This window comes from Panthera tigris, chromosome E1 (genome assembly GCF_018350195.1).
Source record: "Panthera tigris isolate Pti1 chromosome E1, P.tigris_Pti1_mat1.1, whole genome shotgun sequence".
NCBI classification, from domain to species: Eukaryota; Metazoa; Chordata; class Mammalia; order Carnivora; family Felidae; genus Panthera; species Panthera tigris.
In genome coordinates, this window is record NC_056673.1 from 10,494,730 (window position 1) to 10,513,469 (window position 18,740).

General features: G+C 52.9%; 1 protein-coding gene across 2 annotated transcripts in view; it reads right to left on the reverse strand.

The window, feature by feature from the left end:
• Positions 1-15,996, reverse strand: part of LOC102963646 (multidrug and toxin extrusion protein 1) — a 37,099-nt gene extending 21,103 nt beyond the window's left edge. Inside the window, exons 1-6 of one of the 2 annotated variants that reach the window (XM_042965890.1) lie at positions 15,808-15,996; positions 8,622-8,723; positions 6,808-6,876; positions 4,280-4,428; positions 3,386-3,428; positions 1,614-1,658 (exon numbers count right to left, since the gene is read on the reverse strand). In XM_042965890.1, coding sequence (XP_042821824.1) covers positions 1,614-1,658; positions 3,386-3,428; positions 4,280-4,428; positions 6,808-6,876; positions 8,622-8,723; positions 15,808-15,936 — 537 coding nt within the window. In that variant the 5' untranslated portion in view covers positions 15,937-15,996. Of the gene's footprint in view, positions 1-1,613; positions 1,659-3,385; positions 3,429-4,279; positions 4,429-6,807; positions 6,877-8,621; positions 8,724-13,802; positions 13,833-15,807 lie in introns of those variants that run through there. The other variant, XM_042965891.1, reaches the window with a different exon arrangement.
• Between the last annotated feature and the right edge of the window lie 2,744 nt (positions 15,997-18,740).

Sequence of the window (18,740 nt, forward strand, 5' to 3'; positions counted from 1 at the left end):
AGATGGCAAGAAAAAACAGGCAAGAGACAGCTTCCCTCAGAGGAAGGTCAGCAGAAGCCAGTGGGGTCGCCTTGTCTACCTCTCTCCCACCTACAAGTCTAAGCAACCCCCCCGTTTTCTCTGGAGCTCCTTCCACCCTCCCCAACTGTATTAACTTTGCCCCCAGACCAGCTGCACACTCCCATATCCTACACTCACAGAAGGGCTGGGCCCGAAGACGGAAACTGGGTTAAATGCAACTCCCTCCCTCTCCAGAGACCCCTGCAGACAAGGAGTCATTTCGTTCTACAGGATCCGCCCCAGTGTTACGATTCCCGTTGCTTCTGTAGGGCATCCTTTCTCATCACAGACCTGCAAGCATCTTTTGTTGGGACCACGTCCACAACTCTCCTCTCTCCCCCTAGCAATCGGTTTCCCACCAGCTGAAATCCACAGCAGAGAACCAAGGCTGAACCTGGGCCAGCCCACCTCTCTGATTCTGTCATCCACTGTGCCCCTCCATCCATGCCTTGGCCTCTGTGCTCCCGCGTCCCGGTGACCAGAACCCCTTGGGAACCCCGGGTAGTCTCCAAACCCGGTTCAAGCCTCTCGGCCCCTCTCAGCTGCAGGCTCCTCTTTGTAGGTCTCTGCGGGTCCCTCAGAGTATCTGAGAGAGGGGTTTTCACTCCCAGTGTCCTCACTGGGCCAAGCTGGAGCCTGTGGCTAGGAGCCCCCATGCTGGCTGGGAGCCTGGCAGTCAGGGAGAAAGCCCCGAGCATCTAACACCTCCGCGTGGCTTCAGACAAGGCCACGGGCTGGCAGTGGACAGACAGGCCAGCGCTCAGTCGTGCAGACTTCTGCCCCTTTCCAGACCCTTCAGTGTTACGCTGACGGGAGACTCGGAAGCTGTTTTTGTCCACAGGGTAACCTTAAATTTAAGAACATTAAATAAACGGAAAACCTCTTCCCTTCTCTCTCCCCTCCCTTGTGCCCTCGGTCGCACGTGCCCTGGAGAGCCTACCTGTGTGGCCACGACCCATTGCCCGGGACCCTCATTCCCCTGGATTCCTCTGGAAGGAAGTCAAGGGTCCCACATACGCTGGCATCGTAAATGCACACCTACCGAACCAGGACAGCCGTCACACAGCTTTGGCCCCTGCTGCTGATCACAGTTCTCCCTGACATATTACGACGTGGGCCTTCACGCCCCACTGAGGAGAGCCGGGCCTTTCAGACAGGCTGAGAGGAGCTGAGAGGTTGGCTCCCTGGAGCCTGCCCGGCACCCTCTGGGGGACACAGGCACACACCCTTCACTTCCAGAGAGCCAGGTAACAGCATGGAGCCAAAGAACGCTAGTGCTACCCCTTATCCTGCCAATGACAATATTTCCAAGGGGGAATCAGAGAAGAATGTTCCAGAGCCAACAAGAACATACCCTTCCCTTGATTTCACTTGGTAAACTTCTCCACACCGAAGTCCTGAGCGCACCACACGGGAAAACGTGTTTCGGTGGCCCCCAGCAGGTGAGGTTCCCCACCCTGTTATCCATGAATGTTTTCAGGGCCCCGATCCCCGAAAGCCATAAACTCCCATGAACCGCCCCCCCCCAAAGAAAAAAGGAGAGTCTACATTACCTGGTTGAGCAAAAATTTAACTTGTAACGTGTAAATAAAGATTGCCTACAAGAGAAGAAGAAACGAATGTTAACATCTTGGCCTTGCCATGTAGCAAGGAGCTGGGAGCCGTGGCTTGGCTGCCCTCTGCTCCCCCGTGGACCCGCAGAGGCATGCCGTCTCAGAAGGGGACAGGGACGGGGGGCGGGAGCCGAGGTGTCTAGGGCCAGGGCGTTCCAAACATCTCTTATGGATGAACAGCATCCAAGGGACCCCAGGGCCTGGGAGAGCAGTTTCCTTGGGAGTATGACAAGGAGCCTTCTGGGGGACAGTGGGGCTGTAAAGGAGGCCCCTGGGCAAACTCTGGGGGGGGGGGCACCCCTTTTATAGACCAAGTAACAGTCCTATTTGGTGGCATAACTAAATAATACGGAACTTTATCTTTTTTTAACGTTTTCAGAAATTTATTTTGAGAGAGCGTGCACACGTGCACATGGGGGAGGGGCAGAGAAAGAACGGGAAAGAGAGACCCCCCCCCCAGGAGGCCCTGCACTGACCTGACTCGGGGCTCAATCCCACAAACCATGAGCTCATGAGCCGAGCAGAAACCAAGGGTTGGGTGCTTAACCAACCGAGCCACCCAGACACCCCGAGAATATTAAACTTTAAAGGCTTCGGGGTAAATTAAAAGCCACAATGCCAACTGTGACGGCAGACGGCTACTTTTAAGGGCTGAATTACAGCCATCCAAATTCGTATGTTGAAGACCTAACCCCCAATGTGGCTGTATTTGGGGAGTTTTTAAAGAGGTGATTACGTTAACATGAGGCCATTAGCGTGAGCTCTAACCCAACAGGACTGAGGTCCTGATAAGAAGACAAGAGACACCGCGGCTGCACCCACACAGGGGGATGGCCGCGAGAAGAGGCAGCCAAGCAGGAGGTGGTCTGCAAGCCAAGGAGAGGCCCCTAAGGGTATCAACCCTGCGACACCTTGATCTCAGACTTTGCAGCTTCCAATAGTGTGAGAAAACGTTTAAGCCATCCAGTCTGCGGCGTGTTGTCAGGGCAGTGCAAGCAAACCCACGCAGCCCCGCCGTCCCAACGGAGTAAAATAGTTTTAATTGTTCACTGACCGCGAGCTTCTGTGTCAGACATGAACATACACTCAGGGTTGTGTGTGATCACACTCAGCAAGGAAAAAAAAAAAATCTAAAGGTTCAGAGTGAGGCCCTAAGGAGTTCTGACACGGGAAAGAATTTACCCTTATCTAAAAGAAGAAAAAAGAAAAAAAAAGGCTGAACTCCTTTCCGAGGAGGATATCCTGGAGACCCCTCCAGCGGCAGAAGTTCAAGACCGTGGTTCACTGAACTTGCCTCGGTCCCGGGGTCTCTCAAGGGACACACGTTTGTGTCTTCTACAGGCATAATTAAAACCCCACTTCTTAAAGGAGCCAACATCACACATGTGAATCACAGAAGACTGACCCAATGCATTGGGCCCACAGGTAGCTCAGGTGCCTTCCACCAGTAAACCCCAAGAAGGGGACCTCATGGGGTGCTTGGGTGGCTCAGTCAGTTAAGCATCCGACTCCTCATTTCGGCTCAGGTCGTGATCTCACGGTTCGTGGGACTGAGCCTTGAGCCGGGCTCCGCGCTGACAGCACGGAACCTGCTTGGGATCCTGTCTCTCCTCTCTGCCCCCTCCCCACTCGTTGTGGCTCGCTCACTCTCTCAAAATAAAATAAACTTAAAAAAAAAAAAGAAGGGGACCTTGTAACCCTTGAAAACTTACAGGCAGGGCAGGAATGAAGATCATGACATAGTCCTGGGTAAGCCTGTACAACGAAAAGCAAAAAAAGGCCACAGAGGTCTCTGTGAGGCAAGGGTGGGTAGGAGAAGCTAACGAAAACCATCTTTCCTGTTCTTGGCTCTTTCTGAATTAATGGGTTTCGACTGCTGGAGCAAATGCGAAAATGAGAGACACCTAGACCTTGTCCTCTTAAAACTGCCTCTCTTGGTCCTTCCAAATCTTTAGGTCTAGGAAAGGGTTTTTCAACCTCGGCACTACGGCCAGATAGAGAATTCCCCACCGTGGAACGAACCTGTGCATCGAAAGATGTTTCGCGATGTCTCCACAGAGCCCCAGTAACCAGTCCTGATCCCCGGAAATGCCTCCCAACATGGCTAAACGCCCCCTAGGTTCACCGCCGCGGGTCTAGCACAAGGACTTTATTTTAAAGGTCTTGATTAACTCGACCAGCAGGTGGCAAAGACATCAGCCCATGAGAATCCTCGAGGGGAACTCTGAAAGACACTGATGCCCTTGCCACACCGCAGGCCAATTCACACGGAACGCCGACGGGGGAGGGGGACCGGGCACGGGCGGGTTTTAAAGGCACCCAGGTGATTTTAGTATCAACCAGGGTCAAGAATCACAAAACTGTGAACAAATGCCCTAAACTCCTATCTTGAGCGGAGGATGTTTGCAAACCTTATTTCAGTATAAACGATGTACCCTGAAGTCACCCAAATAAGGAAGGGTCTAGACCTTGCTTGCCAGGTATGAAAAGCACTACATAATGCCAGCCTTTGTAATTCCCAGAGGCTGAACCTGGATAGGGCCGTTTTTCTGCCAAGATGGACCCAATCCCACCCCCCACCCCCCCATGGCATGGGCCCATCTTACCTGGACACGGCTGGGTCCTGCCTGAAGAGATGCAGGATGTTCTGGGTGTTGACGAAGAGTGCCCAGCAGGGGAAGCAGGAGAGAAGCAGCACCAGGGTGCCCCTCTGCAGGATGACCCCCACGTGCTTCAAGTTCTGGCTCCCATACGTCTAGGTGCACACGGTCCAAACAAACCCATGAGTACAGAAATGGCACCCCTTTTACCCCCCAAAGGCCTTCAGTCATGACTTTGCCACGCTCTTTACGTTAGTGGTTCTCAGACTTGACTACCCATTAGCATCACCTGGAGAACTTTTTTTTTTTCGATTTCCTTAAAAAAAATTTTTTTAGGGGCACCTGGGTGGCTCAGTCGGTTAAGCGGCCGACTTCGGCTCAGGTCATGATTTCGCGGTCCGTGAGTTCGAGCCCCGCGTTGGGCTCTGTGCCGACAGCTCAGAGCCTGGAGCCGGTTTCGGATTCTGTGTCGCCCTCTCTCTGACCCTCCCCCATTCATGCTCTGTCTCTCTCTGTCTCAAAAATAAATAAACGTTAAAAAAAAATTTTTTTATTTTTAATGCTCATTTTTTGAGAGAGAGAGAGAGAGAGACAGAGAGAGAGACAGAGAGAGACAGAGCACGAGCAAGGGAGGGGCAGAAAGAGAGGGAGACACAGAATCTGAAGCAGGTTCCAGGCTCTGAGCTGTCAGCACAGAGCCTGACGCGGAGCTCGAACCCACGAACCATGAGATCATGACTTGAGCCGAAGTCGGACGTTTAACCGACTCAGCCATCTAGGTGCCCAGAGTATGCGACTTTTAATCCCAGAGTGGGGAGTTCAAGCCCCACGTTGGGTATAGTGTTTACTTAATTAAAAAAAAAAAAAAAAAAGGAGCGCCTGGGTGACTCAGTCAGTTAAGTGTCCTACTTTGGCCCAGATCATGATCTCGCGGTTTATGGTTTCGAGCCCCGCGTCAGGCTCTCTGCTGACAACTCAGAGCCTGGAGCCTGCTTTAGATTCTGTGTCTCCCTCTCTCTCTGCCCCTCCCTCGTTCGCACTCTGTCTCTCTCTCAAAAATAAATAAACGTTATTAAAAACAAAGTAGCACACTCCATGGGGCCATCCAGGCACCCCACCTGGAGAACATTTTTAAAACACTGACACCAGGGTTCCACTAAAGATAGTCTACATTTAGGGGCGTCTGGGTGGCTCAGTCGGTTGAATGTCTGACTCTTAGTTTCCGCTCAGGTTGTGGGCTCATGGTTCGTGAGTTTGAGCCCCAGCTGGGGCTCTGTGCTGACTGTGCAGGGACTGTTTGGCATTCTCTCGCTCTCTCTCTCTCTCTCTCTGCCCCTCCTGCTCTATCTCAAATAAATAAATCAACTTTAAAGAAAAAAAGAGTCTGGATTTAACAGGTCCAGGGTAGGACCCAGATATCAGTCATTGCTGTTTATTTATTTTTGAGAGAGCACAGTGGAGAGGGGCAGGGTGAGGGGACAGAGGATCTGAAGTGGGCTATGCACGGACAGTGGCAGGCCGAATGTGGGGTTTGAACTCACGAACCGCGAGATCATGACCTGAGCAGACGTCGGATGCTCAAGACTGAGCCACCCAAGTGCCCCACATCAATCACTTTTAAAAGCTCCCCATGTGATTCTTTTTTTTCCTTTTTTTAATGTTTGTTTATTTTTGAGAGAACAGAGTATGAGCGGGGGAGGGACAGAGAGAGAGGGAGACACAGAATCTGAAGGAAGCTCCAGGCCCTGAGCTGTCAGCACAGAGCCCGACGCGGGGAGACTTGAACTCAGGGACCGTAAGATCATGGCTTGAGCCAAAGATGCTTAACTGACTGAGCCACCCGGGCGCCCCTCTCCGTGTGATTCTAAAGACCAGTCAGGGTTGCATCAGCTGGAAACCAACCTCCTAGACGTGCAGTATCTCGGGCCCTGCCCCCCACCTGCCGAAACAGGGTCAGTGCGCGCAGAAGCCAGCTCCTACGGGCCTACAGAAGCCAAAAACTCTGTGCCATCTCTCCCTGGGACGTGTTCAGTGACATCTGTACGGGAGCCTGAAGCTAGCTATAGAGAGAATAGTTACCACCATGGGACTTGGCAGAGAGCAGGTCAGACGTGGCCCTCTGCCCCTCCCCCACCCCAGACCCGCTCGTTCAGCAGTTACCAGGATGCCACCAGCCTGCTCTGGCAAGCCCCGCTGGTAGCTCAGAGGGACGCTCAAGTCTGAGACCCACGGGGACCGTGCCAGACTCAATGATGCGGGAAGTGATAAAAGGGACTCGTACAAAATGTCCCATGTGGTCAAAAGGCAACATAAGGTGGCCGTGCACAAGCCTGCGAGACACCCAGCCATGCTTCAAAGAAAGCAGGCACCGGAAAGTGGAAATGACGGCTGGCCAGACGTCACAAGGCTGGCCGTCAGCAAGTCCCTCCCCGCCGTGCGCACGGCCCTCCCTTCCTGCCACTGGGGACCTTCCGGCTACGCTCCGGAGAAGATGTTCAGGGTCACTGTGAGAGTCACCTGGGGCTTCCGTTTACCTGGGAGATGAGGGTGTCACAAGCAGAAGATAAGCCAAAGCCCACCGAGATTCCAGTGACGTTGATCATCTGCCAAGAAACGCAAGGAGACGGGAAGGCATATTCTCTGTCTGCTCTGATCAGAGGCAGCCTCGAGCCTCCAACAACCCTCACCAGTGGGCCTACTCAGCCCCATTCTCCGCCCGGAGCCCCTCCACTGGCCCCACTTTAATTAAAGGACGCGTACGAGTCGAGAGAGAGGAAACGTCTCGGCCAGAGGTCACTACAAAGCCTTTTGCTTTCTTAAGTCCCAGGCGTTTGGCTTCCTGACTTCAGAGGAACGTGAATCCTTCTCAACGGCAACGTAATGTGGTGGGGTGGCAGTTCTGGGTGAGTCCCCCTGCTCAAGGCCAAGTACGGCCTGTTACAATATCCCAAAGGGTTCTGAGGGCTCAGAATCAAGCCCCCGGAGCCAAGGCCAGAGGGCTTCCAGGTGTACTTGTCTTGACCAGGGTCGGCAACTAAACCCCAGGGTCCCTGGAGCTTTGGGGAGCCCAGGGCAGCACCCCCAACACCAGGGAGTGGCATCACAGGATGTCTGGAACCTGTTACCTCTACCTGAGTCTGCGGGGAGGTTAGAGACAACAGCCCCAAACTGGACTCAGCCTAGAAGCACCAGCTTGCTTGCTTTCTTTTTCTCAAGTGTTTATTTTTGAGAGAGTGAGCGCAAGCATGAGCAGGGGAGGGACAGAGAGGCAGAGAAACATAGGATCCAAAGCTGTACTGATGGAAGCAAGCCTGAGGCAGGGCTCGAACTCACAAACCGTGAGATCATGACCTGAGCCTGGGTCAGACAATCAACCAACCAGGCCCCTCAGGCGCCCCGAAGGACAGCTTTCTTGTGCTTGCTCGGCTACAGAGATTTTGCCAGAGGCTTGCCAGGTGCGTTTGTCCCTCCCGGATTTCCAAACATTAAAACCACAAAGGAATAATTAAGCCTGGGGGTTTCTCACATTGTTTTCAAAAGCAAGACAACCCCTATATACCCAAGACCCGGTTCAGAGTAGTCTTGCCCAGTTCCGAGGTAGCAAACACCAATGGCTAAGTAAGGTGGACGTGTACCTTAGCAGAGAGCACCAAGGGGGAACTGGGGAGGCTGAACAGGGGCACACAAGCCACCGAATCCACCTTCCTAGAGACACCTCGCTGGCCAAACCAAAGAAGTTGGCAGGGTCGTTTGGCCAGACATAGCCACTGAGCCCCTGGCAGAGGTCAACGACATCTCTCTCTGGTTTCGGGGACGCATATCCAGGATACACGGAGGATTTGGGGTTCCTCCCAATTTTAGGTTTGGACACTAGGATCCAGGATTCCATCTTCCACTTCCGTGTCAGGGAGATGGAAGTCAAGGCGGAGGTGGGGGGTGTCACAGTTTCTCCTGATGAAGTCAGACTTCACCCCCTCCCCCGCTTTATGATTCCCTCCTCCCAGATGTGGGACCAAGAACCGAAGGCCAGAGCGCCACGGATTACAAATTCACGGATGTGGGAGGCGGAGTAAGGGCCCTCCAAAGATGTCCCATCCCAACCCCCGGAACCCCGTAACGTGAGGTTACGTGGCAAAGGAGAATTATAGCTGCAGACAGAAAAATGGTTACCGCCCTCGCCAACACCGTGTTTTCAGCCCAGTGAAACCCCTTGGCAACTTCTGACCTCCAGCAGCATAAGAGGATACGCTGGGTTGTTTTAGGCCATTAAATAGCGACACCTCGTAACAGCAGCAAGAGGAAAGACAGACGGCTTTCAGAAACGTGTGTTATAAAGTCCCCTACGTACCGCAATCGCGAGGGTGACGGCGTCCAGTTCCAGCTTCCCCAGGTGGCCACAGAACACGGAGCTCACGAAACTGATCAGAAACACCATCAACTGGGCCAAGAACTGGGAAGAGACAGAAAAGGAGTTGCGGGTGAGTGTCCCAACTGTCACAGCCGAAGGAGGGTGTGAGGGCCGGGGGACGGGGGTCGGGGCGCCCCCACCCTCTGCAAATCAACGCCAGTAACGGAATCTGGCTGGTATCGGCCTCTGCCAACTTTCACAGGCCAACACGCAACTTCAGGTAGGCTTCCAGAAGGATGGTAAAAGGTTCATCTGCGACCGCTACCAGAATCACATTTTTAAAACATTTTTTAATTATTTTTTAGAGAGAGACAGAGTGAGCGCAGGGGAAGGGCAGAGAGAGAGAGAGAGAGAGACAGAATCCGAAGCAGGCTCCAGGTTCTGAGCTGTCAGCACAGAGTCCCATGCGGGCTCGAACTCACGAACCATGAGATCGTGACCTGAGTGGAAGTCCAACCCTTGGAGCCAGCCAGGCGCCCCCAGAATCACATTTTTGAGAACTTTCTAGCTTTTTAAATTGATTTTTCACTGCAGGGTCTCAGGCCGCACATCACATGTGTACATTCTCTGAAGTTGTCAGAGGCTGCCTCCTGGGATAACCCCCCTGTTCTCCCAAATTCCTAGTGAGGACTAGAGAGAATGCCGCCTTCAATCAATTCCACAGGCAGGAACACCTAAGGCAGACATGAGGTTATCCTGCTGGAAGGTCAACGGGCTCTGGAATCTTGGGGAGAGACATCCCCAATCTGCCAAGCATGTTTAGTTCTTATATCCTATGAAGGCTCAGAAAGGAGGGCAAATTCAGCTTCTGGAACAATGAGCCATCATTCCAGGAACTACCATGACTTGCTCCCCAAGGCTGCAGCCACATGTTTGGACACTTACCTTATCTCCTTAGGTTAATTTTTTTTTTTCTTTCTTTTTTCTCCTTAGGTTAATTTAAAGCCACCTCCCAGGGCACCTGGGTGGCTCAGTTGGTTAAACCTCTGATTTCCACTCAGGTCGTGATCTCGCGGTTCACGAGTTCGAGCCCTATGTCGAGCTCTGTGCTGACAGCTCAGAGCCTGGAGCCTGCTTTGGATTCTGTGTCTCCCCGGTCTCTCCCGCTCCCCCACTCTCTCTCTCTCAAAAATAAAGTAAAAATAAAATTAAAAAACACCTCCCACCCTCACCTGCCAGAGCAGTGGAGTACCTCTCGGGAAAGCCCTTCTTTCCCAGAAGGCTTATGTGCTCTCACCCCGACTCTCTGGGAGACAGAACAGAGGCCTAAGGATTGACAGCTGCTGCTAGGGTCTGCCCCAAGGGCCCCTTCCCAAGCTGATGGGACACAGAGGAGCTTGTGCTGGTCCCATCGGCAAAGGGAAAAGGGACTCCTCCTGCTCAGACCTCAGACAAGGTTCCATCTTTCTTGGGCCCCCAAGTGACACAACTTCTCATCTGACACGACCTTCTGCTATGGAGCAGAAGGGATGCTTTCAAAACATATTGCAGAAGCAAGCCAAAAACCAAAGAGCAGGCAGGAGACAACGAGAAGCTGGGGGCAGGGGTGAAAATAAAAAAGGTTGGCATGGAAACCCAATCCTATAGAACCTAAGCCTAGAGCCAAGGTACCCCCCGTAGGCCTGTGCCAGTGGGACGGGCCAGGATCTGGGCCTCGTCACCATCCTTACAGATGTTCTCTGTGGTTCCGTCCAGGGGACCTTGCTGTCTCTTCGACTGTGAATTTGTATAACTTTAAAGATCATGGGGTCCTTTTTTTTTTTTTTTAGTAAACTCAGTATCACGGTCACTAACTTCTCAGCCTCCGTGCATGTAAACAGTGGCAAATGGCTGTATCACAGAATCTGTTTTCCTCTTTTCCACGGGAACGTTATTTCTACGACACAGTGCCCAGTCCCCCCACAGGCCACATGTGAGCTGTTTTCCATGGCTTCACGTAAAAACGTGCTCAGTCTCATCTATCATCAGGCCTCTGGGCCACTTTCCCAATTCTGCTCTAACTGATCATGCTACACAGAACGCCTTTTGTAGTTGGGCAGGGAATGGGCATTTTTGTAGGGCAAGTGTCCCGTCCACCAGTGGGAATAGTTATGTTTCTTAGATGAAAAGGCCAGGAAGTCTAGCTGAGTTCAGCTAACCCACGTGAGATGCGGTGTTGAGGCCACTGAACACTTGCTGGGGTCATGGCAGTAACATGGGGTTCAGGTCGCCCAACACAGCAGCCATTTGTGACCTTCAGTCCCAGGAGGATCCTGGCTCCAGGGTTGATGTTTGTTAACCGCGTAACGTTTATATCCTGGTTTCAAGCCCTTTGGGTAAGCTCTTGACCGTGGCTGTGGTCCCTACACATAAGGATCACCTGAGGGGGGTGCCTGGGTGGCTCAGTGGGTTAACGGTCCAACTCTTGATTTCGGCTCAGGTCATGATCTCATGGTTGTTAGTTCAAGCCCCGCATTGGGCTCTGTACTGACAAAGTAGAGCCTGCTTGGGATCCTCTCTCTCTCTCTCTCTCTCTCTCTCTCTCGGCCCCTTCCCTGTGCTCACTCTCTCCCCCTCAAAATAAATAAATTCAACAAAAATTTTTAAAAAATTAAAGGATCACCTGGGGATATTGATCAGAAGGCTAACACCTGGTCCCCAGCTTAAGAGACTGATTCCGGACATCAGTGGGGCTGTGAGATCTGCGTTTCGACACCCCAACGCCCACCCATGCACACCCAGTCAGGACGTGTTGGTCAAGGACAAGATCCTCCCAAATTGTCCCATCACACGGCACGTTGCTGTGCCTGGGGAATTAACCAATTCCGGACACAGGTTTGTTCCCCCGGGTGCCTCAGGGGCCGCTGCCTCCACGACAGCATGACTGGCAATGGCTACATGTAGTCAAATGCACAATAGAAATGGCCAAACTGGGGGCGCCTGGGCGGCTCAGTCGGTTACACATCCGACTTCAACTCAGGTTATGATCTCACGGTTCATGAGTTCGAGCCCCTCGTCGGGCTCTGCGCTGACAGCTCAGAGCCTGGAGCCCGCTTCGGATTCTGTGTCTCCCTCTCTCAAAACTAAACAAACAAAAAAAAAAAAAAAAAGGAAATGCCCAAACTAGTGGGTGGGGGGTGGCTAAACAGTGATGGGTACTAAGGAGGGCACTTGTTGGGATGAACGCCGGGTGTTACATGTAAGCGATGAATCACTAAATTTTATTCCTGAAGCCATTATGACGCTATATGTTAACTTGGGTTTAAATAAAAATTAATTTAATTAATTAAAAAAACAACAACAAGTGGCATCTGTTTCTTCCTGCCACGGAGGCCCTGCTCATTTTTCGGCCAGACAGCAACAAACGGAAATCTTGCTATGTGGCCGCTTTGGAAGGGTGCTCTCCAGGGCCAGATGCCGGGGAGGCAATGGGTGTGAGCCTGTCCAGTGTGCCATACGAGACAGTTCTAGAAGGCCCTGGTCTCACCCCCCCCCCCCCATGGATGCCTGAAAGCTTACTCCTGGAGCGAGAGGCCAGCACTGGAAGGAGCCTGCGGGGGTCACTGGCTACACCCGAGGAAATCCAGGCAGGCAGGCTGAGCCGCCAGCCCCAAGTCACACAGCTGGTTAGTAACAGAGGTAGGACGCAAGTCACCGGACTCCCAGATGGTCAACTGGGGTCAACATCTTTGGAGCACCAAGCACTAGGGAGACGGACGGAAGTAACAGGAACACCATTCACTCCATTCCTACACCAATGGAACCCACCGCGGAGCACAGAAAGATGTTCATCGTGGAATAACACTGCCAGTGACACACGTGATGGGTGCTACAAAGGAGGCAGGAGCTCCAAGAGCACAGCCTGGGAGTCCGAGAAGGTTCTGGGAGAAATGAAGTTCAGCTGAAACCTGAATGGTGAAGGTGGGCGGTCTGTCTGGGAAGAACGTTCCGGGCAGAGGAAACACCCGAGTGGCAGGAGGGCGGGGGGTCTGAGGCAAGGCTGGGGCACTGAAAGGAGGCTGGGTGAAGGACCAGTGGGAGACTGAAACGAGAGACTGGAGGGCCTCACGGAGACCAACGAAGGAAGGGGACAAGCTCACACAGTACATCTGAAGAGGAGATTGGTGGCTCCAAGTGGAGCGGTGGGGCCAACCTTTAAGAGGGAGACACACGCTGAAGGCAGTAGTGGCCCAGACCTGGAATGCGGAGGAGGGGAGGTGAGCAGGTGCATCCGGAGGAGAGACAGCTAGGCCTGCGTGAGGGAGGGGACAATGAAGGAGGATCCTGGACCACTCCCTTCCCCTCATGCCCATCACCCTTTGAGTGCCTCCCACTCTTTTATTTTATTTTTTTTTAATCTTTTTTTTAACGTTTATTTATTTTTCAGACAGAGAGAAACACAGCATGAACAGGGGAGGGGCAGAGAGAGAGGGAAACACAGAATCGGAAGCAGGCTCCAGGCTCCGAGCCATCAGCCCAGAGCCCGACGTGGGGCTCGAACCCGCGGACCGCGAGATCGTGACCTGAGCCGAAGTCGGACGTGTAACCGACTGAGCCACCCAGGCGCCCCGCCTCCCCCTCTTTTAGACCTTCATCAGCCAAGCCTAGCTCGTCTTCTGCCTCCTGGAAGCTTGCTCCTGCCGAAATCTCACATGCGTCACTAAGTACTGCCCGCTGATTATTTCCCCACAGCCTATAGGATAAAAATCAAACCATCAGCCTACGGGTCTGGTGTCTCTCCCAACTGCCATCCAGCCTGTCTGTCCAGACGCCCCTCACCGTGCGGGGCTCGCTCTGTCGTTCTGCCCTGCAGCCCTAGAAGGTTCTCCAGCTCCCTTTCAAGTATTCCTCTCTCCACACAGATGGGAACAAGCTCCCTCAGCTTGGGTCCAGGCGATTCCCCCTTCTTTTCCACCCTCGGCAATGCTGCGCACAGCCCGTGCTCCTAGAGAGCAGGCAATCCCTCCTTGGGATTATTTTTCAGGACTCTGACTCAGCCTGGCAGTGAAGATAAAATGCTAATGACAAAGACAAAGTAGAAAAGCCCAAGGCTAGGTAGTTTCAACCACCACCTCCCTCCCTCACAAATACGTTTTCTGCAGAATAAATGGAACATGCACCGACATGTTCTCTGATATGCACCTTGTTCCCTTGCATTAGGCATATTCTCTTACAGGCCTCATCTGAAGTTCATTCGGAGTGGAAGAGAAGTAAGTCCTAATACCTGGGCCTCAATACTACCTTGGATCCATGTTAATATGAGAGGCTGGAGGGGAGGCAGTCAATGGGAGAGACAAAATCACAAAGAGGAGATTCAGACCAGGCATCCTACCTAATTGATGGAGCCTTAGTATGGGACACTGAGTGTGGAAAGAGACTGAATGAGTGACAGCACTGTATGACCTCTTTGGGTAAAGCAGTCACATACAAACCCCCACCCAAAGGACTGGAAGGAAATTCCCAAATTGCCTGGGTGGGGAACTTTCAGAGTGTTTTTGTTACCTTCTTTGTCCTGTTTTCTACTTTTGTCTATAAGTAATATACATTGGGTAAAGCAGTCAGGTACAAACCCCCACCCAATGGGCTGGAAGGAAATTCCCAAATTGCCTGGGTGGGGAACTTTCAGAGTGTTTTTGTTGCCTTCTTTGTCCTGGTTTTCTATTTTTGTCTGTAAGTAATACACATTGTATCGGTAATTAACACAGTCATATACATACAAACACCCAGGGGTTCCAACCAACACAAAGGGCCCAACAGGTCAACAACTCAGGCTAGTGCTGATCCCTGGAAGGTCCCCCTACATCAAGGGAGACCAGGTTACAATGGAGACCAGAGAGACGAAGGACTTGTCCTGGGAGAGGCTAGGTCTCAGCAAGCCGCCTTGCGGTGTTGTATTATTAGAGCAATAACAGCCTTACATTAGACTTTTCTCACAGCAAGTCTGACAGCACATTGGGCCAAAGCCCAGATTTCTATCCTTATTTTAGGGATGAATAAACAAAAGCTAGAAGGGGTTCGGGAACTACTCAAATTCACATAGTCGTTTGCCAACCTGCCTTCTGACATCAAAGCAGGGAATAGCCCCCCAGGTACAGAGACTCCAAACCACGCTTTCTCTCTCTCTCTCCATTCTGCAAGAAGAGGTTCACAAACACCTTCCTGCTAGATAGAATTTCATTTCACGGCTTTATCCCTGGCATTACTCTTGCCCCCAGGCACACCACAGCAGGTATCATGAGATCCCTCAACCAGTGATGCCACCACGCCAGGAAGTGCCACGTGACCGCCTTAGCCGGTGCAGGTGCAGGTGCAGAACGCCTACCAAGTGGCCAAAAGCTTATTCCCGCCTTGAAACCCCACTGGTCCTTCTTGTCCAATGAAATGACTCTTACTCCGTTCACTTGAAAACCACCCAAACTGTCAGGAGAACAGGGCTGGGATTATATTTTTCTGTGGTTCCTGTGGCTTTCAAAACCCACATTACTTTTAAATAGACAACGCAGAAAAAGCCCTAGCCTTAGAATGACAAGAAAAAAACCTCAGCCCCACAGAGAACCACATTGAAAACTTTCTACGTCTTTAACACACACAATAACGGGGGAGGAGAGTGAGAGACACGATGCCTCTGGTTTCCTCGTGCAGAGGGTGACAGAATAATCCCGAAGGGTCCGGAGATCTAAATCCAAGAGAGACGGGCAATTCACCTTCCTCCTCCCTGCCTCGAGACCATTTAGCTACCCTGAAATCCCCACAGCTGGTTTTCAAGCCAACCAGATTCCCCGAATGTTCTGCGGCTCGGGAACCGGCTTGCTTCGCTGGAATCTTCTCCCAGCGAAGGCACCCGTGGAGCGCCTTTAGGCCAGCAGGTCCCGGTTCCTTCGGGGCTCCCCATGCCCGGGCGGGGGCCAGCTGCGCCACCTGTGCCCGGCGGGTCGGCCCCCGGGACGGTGCAGAGCGCGACCCGGGAAGCACGCGGAGGCACCGGGACGCGCGCCCGCGCGGCTCTGGGCACCGAGTCCCCGGGCGCCCGCGCGTCTGCCGCCAGCTCGCTCTGACCCCCTCCCTCCCCCTAGGTCACCCGGGGCGACACGCGTGCCGGGCCCCCGACCCGCCGGGCCCAGCCTCCGACGGAGGCTACCTTACTCACCGCGGGGCCCGCCAGAATCAGGAGCGCCCGCAGCTCCTCTTGGAAGCCGGGCAAAAGCTGGCAGCGCGGCTCACGACGCTCGGGGGTGGCCCCGGGGCCGCTCGGCTCGGACACCTCTATAGCCTGCATGCTCCCGGAGTTCTGCGGCCGGGGAGCGCGGAGATGGCCTCCTGGAGGGCGCAGTGCCGCCCCCACTCCAGTCCCCGCCCCAGACCTCCCGCCGCGCGCCGGGAGCCCGCCCGCAGCCCGGGGCCCCGCCGTGCGCGCCCCCTGCCCGGACGCGACTTTGGGCGCCTCCCTTGCACCTCTGCACCGCTGTGGACGCGACTCCTACCGGGAAGGCAGCGTTTGCAAAAGTTCTGGAAGCACCCAGAAAGTGTTCAGGGGGCTGGGCCCTCGGAGCCGCGGACGCCAGGGCTCGCCCTGGCCCTGCGCCTGCCTGCCCCGGGGGTTTCAGGTTCTGAAACGTGCGGCCAGGAAGGACCTCGAGTCCTCGCTCCGGGACGGGGCCGGCGACCAGCCAGGGGCGCGGGTTGAGCACACGCCCGCCTTGGCGGGCACCTGGGCTTTGGTGGCCCCCGCCCTGCGGAGTGCGCCCAGCACCCGCTTTTGAGGCTGGGTTTGGAATTGGCGTACTCCCTTTCCCCCCAACTGTGTTACAGAACTTAGAATCTACCAGAATAGAGCGACAAGCCCACGTTTCCCAAACAGAACGATTCCCGTTCGGCCAGGCTTCTTGGGTATTTATCCTGAATCAGCCTGAAGTGGGAGAACCAGAACCTTTTCGTCCACAAAGGAGGATTTGAGGGACACCTGCCGCGTGGTCCCCGGGAGAGCAGAGCAACTTGCTTGCCTCCTAGGCCCTCCGTTGCCTCCTCTGTAAACTCGGAATAGTTTCTCCACCGCTGGCTCTGGTGACGATGAAATGAGGTTGTGTCGGTGAACGACGTGCCTTCAGCCTGGTACACGATCCTTGCCCCGCAGACGTTAGTTACCAGAATAGGGTAATTTCTGTAATAGTGGAAATTCCTTCTCTTGCAGAAGCGACCCAACTTAAGCAAAGAAAATGGAAAGCATAAAGTTTGGGGCCCCCCAAGCCAGGAAGTTTGGATGCGGGGATTTTAAAGCAAGGTCTTTACTGTTCTCCCTCTCCCCCATCTCTCCTCCCCTTCCCTCGTCTTCCCACCGGTTTTGATTCTCTCCTTGGTTTCATTTTTTTCTACGTAGGCAGCCTCTCTTTTCCTGTGCTGGGCAGAGCTGCCTCTGGGAGCCCTCACCCCTTTCTTTCCCACCCTGTAAACCAGATAATAAGGCCCTCTCTCTTCTAGCTCCAAACAAATAAACAGACAAAAACCAGAGAGAAAACTTGAGTGGTCCGATGGAGGTTTCTTGCCCACTTTTGGGAAAATCATCCCGGGGAAGGAAAAGAGGGTCTAATGTTTGCCTAGACCTGGACCATGCGCTCAGGCCTGTCTCCAAAGGGTTGGGCTCTGTGACTGGTAATAGTCTCACCAGAATTACATGCAGGAAAGCAGAGGAGGAGGTGAGGGTCCCAATAGACAAAAACCCTAGGATATACGCTGACTCAATCGCGGCCGTTCTTTACTAGTATTCCGGAGTCTTGGCCAATATAACCAGAGGTGGAACGGAAGTGTGATATATGTGTGTGTATATAGATTTGTATATATATATATATATATATAGAGAGAGAGAGAGAGAGAGAGAGGCCAAAGCATTACAATTGCAGTTACAATTACACACGATCCAAATTAAGCAAATGGGAAAGAAAGCTAATAGAATTCATAAGGGGATTTAACAAAGTTGCTATGGACAAGTTCTTCAACAGATAATTCCAGTCCTTTACATTGGTAATACCATATATGAATATATTGGAGGCAGAAGTCGCTTTCACAACAGCAACAAAGCCTCCTTGTGATGGGAAGCATCATGTCTCACTCCCTAAGGGGGCTGTGCACAGTGACTTCCTTCCAAAGGGCACAGCCTGCAACAGTGGGGGCGGGGTGGGGGATTCGTCACTTTAAAGTGGAGAAAACTGGCAACGCTCCCTCAACCAGATGATCAAGGTCACTATCAAAATCATACCCATGGCATGCACCTGTCTGAGTTCCCTATGGCTGCTGTGACAAGTTACCACAACCTTGATGGCTTGAAACCACAGAAGGTCATTCTTTCATAGTTCTGGAGGCAGGGTGTCTCCAATCAAGGACTTAGCAGGATTGGTTCCCTCTTGGGGGCTCAGAGGGGGAATCCGTTCCATGCTTCTCTCCTAGCTCTTGGTGGCTGCCTACAGTCCGTGGTATTCCTTCTTTTGTGGCCACATAATCCCAATCTCTGTCTCCACCACCACTTTGCATTCCCCCTGGGCGTCTACCTCTGCGTCCCCGTTTTCTTATAAGGACACCACTCATTCTTTTTTTTTTTAATTGTTTAATTTTTATTTTTTTTTTATTGTTTAAAAAGAGAGACAGACAGACAGCGTGAGTGGGGGAGGGGCAGAGAGAGAGAGGGAGACACAGAATCCGAAGCAGGCTCCAGGCTCTGGGGCTGTCAGCACAGAGCCCGATGCAGGGCTCGAACCCACGAACCGTGAGATCATAACCAAAGCCGAAGTCAGATGCCTACCCAACTGAGCCACCCAGGCACCCCTATTTTATTTCTTTTTTAATGTTCATTTATTTTGTGTGTGAGAGAGGTGGGGGGAGGGGAAGAGAGAGGGAGAGAGAGAGAATCCCAAGTAGGCTCAGTACTGTCAGCCCAGAGCCCTACGTGGGGCTCTGTCTCACAAACCGTGAGATCGTGACCTGAGCCAAAATCAAGAGTCAGATGCTTAACCGACTGAGCCAACCAGCTGTCCCCCCAAAACAAATACCTTTCTGAAAAAGAAAAGTAATGGGGAAGAAAAGATCTTGTCA